The sequence below is a fragment of the Notothenia rossii genome (assembly GCF_949606895.1).
Source record: "Notothenia rossii genome assembly, chromosome: 1".
NCBI classification, from domain to species: Eukaryota; Metazoa; Chordata; class Actinopteri; order Perciformes; family Nototheniidae; genus Notothenia; species Notothenia rossii.
The window spans coordinates 54,343,053-54,349,052 of record NC_136912.1 but is presented as its reverse complement, the minus strand read 5'-3'; the positions used below and the strand labels follow the sequence as shown (position 1 = coordinate 54,349,052).

The window sequence follows — 6,000 nt, the reverse complement described above, 5'->3', positions numbered from 1 at the left end:
TTTCCAAAATCCTATGGAGAAATTGCATTGCATTTTTGTCGAAGGAACCGGAAGAAGTTATTAGAAATTAAAGTTTCAAAGTGCATATATAAACGTAGCGCCTAGCTAAGAAAAAATGTTAAATGCTGAAAGAAAGCCTTTTACACCTTGAAAATTATCTCCTGTCTTTAAATGTTCCTTTCAAAACCATAACTGCAGTAGAAATTGTGGGTGCAACCTATAGACGCTATCTCCTTCTTGTCTAGATGATATGCATCACCCACACAGAGCTTGTAAGTACACTATTAAAATCACTGCGGAGGTCTGGATAATTGTGGTACCCTACAGGTAGTTTTAAAAGGCAGCCACATGTGTGAGATTGTGGTCTTCGCTCGAAGTTCGAGGTTTCGATGAATTGTATCTTAATAGTTTGTTCCATTAAATTGGAACCAGTGCAGAAGCGGAGGAAAAGCTGAAGGGTGCTCAGATCAACTTCACCTACATATCTCTTCAGGTAGCGGGCAACTGCAGTCTGGGGTGGAGTCATCTCATCTGGGAACTGAAGGAGCTCCTTCACTGCTTTTCCAGTTGGTGATTTCTGCTGTATAACATCATTCAGGGCATCTTGTGGCAACACACTTGCTAAGTGCACCACAATGGGACGCCAACACTTGATTACATACATTGGTGCCTGTATGAGAGCCTTGTGTCCCATCTGTGAAAGCAGTGGGATCAGATTGTCCTTGGTAGGAACCTGCTGGCACTCATGTGCTTCAAGGGCATCAAACAGTGCATCAGTGTCAACAGAGTTGAAGTCTTCCAAAGCCTTAACAAGGACCTCTCTCTCCTGTTCAGACACGTACTGCAAAAAGGTGTCCTTTAAGCTACTGGTGGATGTGGCGTACAGTGCCTCTTCAAGGAATGGTACTGCCAGTTTCACTGGGAAATAGCGAGCAATCCTCCACCCTACTACTAAGATTCTGGCAATTGCCTGCCACTCTTCAGAATGATAGTCATGCCTAATAAAGGGAACTTTTACATTCCCTCCCAAGGTGCATCTTTCATAAAAGTCTGTCCAAAATTCAGTTAAGCAGTCCCAGGTCACACCACTTCCCTCTCCTTCTTCAAGTTTACCATTGGGTAGACGCATCTTTATAAACACCTCAGTGTTTAAAATGTCTGGGTTTGTGAAGGCTTTGATAAGGTCAGTGAGACAATGCCCCCTCCTGATAATCAGTGTAACAGGAGCAGGTTCATCCATTGTCTGGTCATTCCATGGCTCTGTAACAAGAGCAGGTTGCGGTTCGCCAAATCCATGTGGTGGCTGGTCATTCCACGGAGCAGGTTGCGGGTCGCCCAATCCATGTGGTGGCTGGTCATTCCACGGAGCAGGTTGCGGGTCGCCCAATCCATGTGGTGGCTGGTCATTCCACGGAGCAGGTTGCGGGTCGCCCAATCCATGTGGTGGCTGGTCATTCCACTGAGCAGGTTGCGGGTCGCCCAATCCATGTGGTGGCTGGTCATTCCACGGTAGTGTGTCATCTAACTGCACACCATCATTTGCCATAGCCCCAATAATAATCTCAGGATCGATCTCTTGATGAACCATGTCATCGATCCCCTGTACATCAGTTGAATAATGTGGCTCACTTCCAGTAAGATCTACAACTGGGGTTGAGGTTAACTGCATCTCTGCCTCCTCTTCATCTGAGGACAGCTCCACTTTCCTTATTTTGGTACGAAGGTACAATCTAAGGATTTTTACTCTGCTTTCTTCATACAAGTTATCCACAGTGCTAGAACTGCTGACCTGTACCTGAGAAGATTCAATTTCAGTTGAATAATATGAGAGCTTTCTCTTTCCCTTTGAAAAACCATCGGGGAAAAACAAGTTTTCAGCCATTTCTTTGATTTCCACTAATGTTTTGTCCTTGCTGATGATCAGGTGTCTGGTTCCTCCACCATTGATTGCCTTCACTTGTTTGTACCGTTTCTGCTTTCCATCGAAATCCATCCATCCAAGTTCAACCCGTCTCTCTTGCTTTTTAGCACTTGTATTTCCTGCCCATGGCTTTCTTTTTGCAGGTACTGGTGCCTCACCAGAGACCAATCTCTGTCGCAGCCTTGTGAGCATTGTGTCTTTCCTGCTCTTTGTGTCAAGCGATGAATTGTTATGCCGGCAGAAGGCAACAGTAGCTATTCTATCTCCAGCTTTAGGGATGTACTTTGCCAGGTCAGCATCCGTCATTGCAGGTATTACTGATGCATCAATCTGGAGAAAAAAACCAAAAACAATCGTTGGGAGCATGATTATAATTACATATTAATGTGCCGAAATAAATAATAGAATTATGAATGACTTGACTCTTAAAACCATTGAGCCACATTAGTTCAAATTCACTTTCAATTGGGAATACTCTCCTAAAATGTTCAACATCTTACCAATTTTATTTGTATTGCCAAATTTCCAACAATCTGTTATTCAATCCCTGCTAAAATAATTTCATTAAAAAAGAAAATCCATTTGGATTTTTGTAAGCAACACTAACCCTCACTGTGGCCAAAATGTGTGCTTTCTGGATTCAACAAAAATATTGATTGTCAGTTCTTTGACTTGTTCTTCATCTCATGGAAAGGTAGTACGCAATTCACACTTTACATTCGTACATATGTAAAGTGGCTTACCTTTTCATTTTCCAGCTTTTGGATAAATTCCTCAGAAATGTTCCGCTTAATTAACAAACCCCTCAGCTCAGCATCCATTGTTTCAACTGTCTGCTCTGGAAAGAGGATTAAACAAAGTATAAATTGCAAACATTCACAACGTTTACGATTGCAAAGAACTGTGGATTTGTAAAGTATGTTATGGTGACATTGTAAATCCATTGAAAAAACTTGATTTAATGATAGATGTTTATGCATAGTTACAATGCATATATGTTACCACTAGGTGGCAGTATAACATATATTGACATATAGAAGTGAGTAGAACAAGATGTAACTTGGTACTGCTAATAAAGTGGCTAGTGAAGCTAGTCTAAAGATTCAAGACCGTGTGTTATTTATAACAAATAAGAACATTACACTTGATGCACAATCAAAAGTGTTTTTATCACTACATCCACGAACAGTTGGTTGAAAAACTAGTGTTGACACCATTTATCCTAGCTGCTAGTGCTACCGGTATTAGCTTGTTAAACTTAGCAAGTTGGCTATGTCGGTCGGCTGCTTAATAAATAGCCAGCACAACTAACAGGTAGATGGCCAAATACACAGTTAAGCTAGCAATTCATGTTTAATAGCAAGCTAATAATCAACTTAACTTACCGATCAAGCAGGTGAACTCCTCTTCATGCTTCGGGGAGAAAGGCTGGTCTGTTGTGCTGTAGGCTACATTATATACCTAACTATCTCGTGCGCACGAGTTATTAAAGCGTGCGCACGAGTTATTAAAGCGTGCGCACGAGTTATTAAAGCGTGCGCACAAGTTATTAAAGCGTGCGCACGTTTTACTAAAGCGTGCGCACGAGTTACTAAAGCGTGCGCACGAGTTACTAAAGCGTGCGCACGAGTTATTAAAGCGTGCGCACGCTTTAGTAACTCGTGCGCACGCTTTAGTAAAACGTGGCCACGTTTTATTTATTTTTCTCTCTATGAACCCTCCAGGGCTCCGTACTTTTCCATATATACATATTTTTTTATTTCTGAAAATAGTGGTTTCAGTGTTTTCTGTGTTTCTGTGTTTCATTGTTTCAGTGTTTTTCTTTGTTTCCGTGTTTCTGTGTTTCCGTGTTTCTGTGGGGGTATAATAAGCATGTTTCAATACCCATGTATCATACATCTTCCCTGTTACCCTCCCCTTGTTATAATGAAGACAACAGTGCATGTGAAGGACTGTGATACACATGTACAGATGTAGCACTTAATTTCAGACTCCAGCTTACAGCTTCCTGCCTACGACCTGCCAAAGACCAGCATAGAGGAATGTTAAGCCCTCCCACTATTTTCCAAGAGGGCGTTGCCAGATTTTCAATTTCAGGTTTTAACCAGGAGATGGCGCTTCATTCACAAATACAGAAAGACAAGTTTCATGGACTTTCCGTTGTGTTTTGAAGAGCATTTGAACAAATCAATATTTTAGATCAACTAAAGTATATCTAATCTTGTAATTCAATAATATATAGTCTTTATATATTAAATAATCATAATTATAATGTAAATGTTTACATTACACTTCTTTATTTGTTATGCTCATACTTTAACCTTTACAATCGTTTGCTTTAATATGCAGTATATTTTTTGTATATTTTTGTGTTTGCTTCCTCCTGCTCCCTTTCGGACACATACTGTATGATTTATTATTATTATTAATATGAAGATATTATTAAGATAAGATGTTACTTTATTGATTGAACATTTTAGTTTAGAATGTGCTGTCCCACGGTAATTCAGAAGGCTCACAGGTCACATTCCGACCATTATTTAAAACAATAGGTGCTTTCACACTGTCTACAGTTTGATTTGTATAGAGGGAGCTCTGTCAGTGTTCGAATTACCCATTTGCTTTCGGGGAGCCCTATTTTTCAGAGCACATCCTGCTACTAAATATGTCACACACACGCTCTGTTCACTGGCGCAGCAGCGCGGATGCGATCAATTGCTATAAAAACACTCTTCTACTAATACAGACGGTGTCACTATGCCGGCTGATGTGGCCGTTGTTGAAGCCTCTTCAGGCTCCGCATTGGCAGGCCTCTGCCTCGGTGTGGAGCTGTCAAGCTCGACCCTAACGCCGCTTACAGCCGGCCAACTAAAAGTTGTTTTCCGTTCACGTTGTCATTTTTAGACTCCTTCGCTTCTTTGCTTGTGAATCCGAAAGCTGTGACGCTTGGCTGTTTTCGTTTTGCCATATTTTTTATTACAAAGCCAGAGTTAAAAAAATATCAATATGAACATTTAAAATACCGCGCCGGCATCACCGCCATAACCATAGCAACGTAAGTAAGAATGCAGTGCCGCCACGTACAGATGGCAACACCCAGACATATTCACAAATATAAAACAAATATTCAGAAACTGTAATGAACAATAACTATTATTTATTTCAAGAACTGTTATTTACAGAAACTCAACATTTCTAATCTGTGTGACACAAATATGCACGATTGTTTTGGGCTCCCCCTATTTATCTCAACGTCAGCCTTCAGGGGAGCTCCCTCCCTCTTCGGGGGAGCCAAGCTCCCCCTAGCTCCCCTCCATTTCGAACAGTGTCTGTGGCTGAATGGCCAGCGATTAGGTGCGGTGCATTTATCATAGGTGATCAGAGCTAACTGCCTGCCGTCAGATTTCATTTAAAAAACAGATCTGATTTTAAGACTATTTCTGCACTCATAAAGAATGATAAGAATAAGAATTAATTTGTGAGTTTATTTAACACTAGAACCGCCAATCGGGTCAATCTGTGTGATGTGTGTTGTGTGTGTGCAATGTGACTTTTTTTCAATAAAATATTAAAGTCTCCCAGTCCGTGACTTTTCCTGAAAGTGTGTTATGTAGCACCCTATGTTGTTAAAAATTGCATTCTAAGAGCGGAATTTGACGGGTTTAGGTAGGCCTATACAAAAACCTCTGGCGGTTCTAGTGTTAAGGTAATTAGGTACAGTAGAAGCACTTTTTTATCAGTAACAAATTTAGCAGTTGAACATAAAAGTCAACTAATTGAGGGTCACTTGCAATGACAGTGTTGTGTCTAACTGTAAGCTTGTCACTCAGAGTAACCTACCGTTAATTTAGCTGCTGGAGAAGAAAGATCAAGGGGGGAGGGGGGGAGAGAGCTGTGGTTGATGGGCCATTAGTTGTGTGAATACACAGCTGAGAGCTGCCGTTTCATTCAGACTGTTTAAAAAACGGTAACAACGGACTATTTTTCTTAGCGGATGCATGTCAATTTAAATCAATACATAAAACTATTTTTTAAATCAATACATACAACTATTTTTTAAATCAATAAAAACATTTTCT

General features: G+C 40.7%; 1 protein-coding gene across 1 annotated transcript; it reads right to left on the bottom strand.

The window, feature by feature from the left end:
- Positions 1 to 255: 255 nt before the first annotated feature.
- Positions 256 to 3,434, bottom strand: LOC307019215 (uncharacterized protein; the record flags this gene model as incomplete). Its single annotated transcript, XM_079649906.1, has 4 exons — positions 3,307 to 3,434; positions 2,665 to 2,759; positions 482 to 2,251; positions 256 to 321 (listed from the first exon to the last, which is right to left on the bottom strand). Exons 2-4 carry the CDS (start codon positions 2,740 to 2,742, stop codon positions 256 to 258), a joined length of 1,914 nt encoding a protein of 637 aa, XP_079506032.1. The 5' UTR covers positions 2,743 to 2,759; positions 3,307 to 3,434.
- Between the last annotated feature and the right edge of the window lie 2,566 nt (positions 3,435 to 6,000).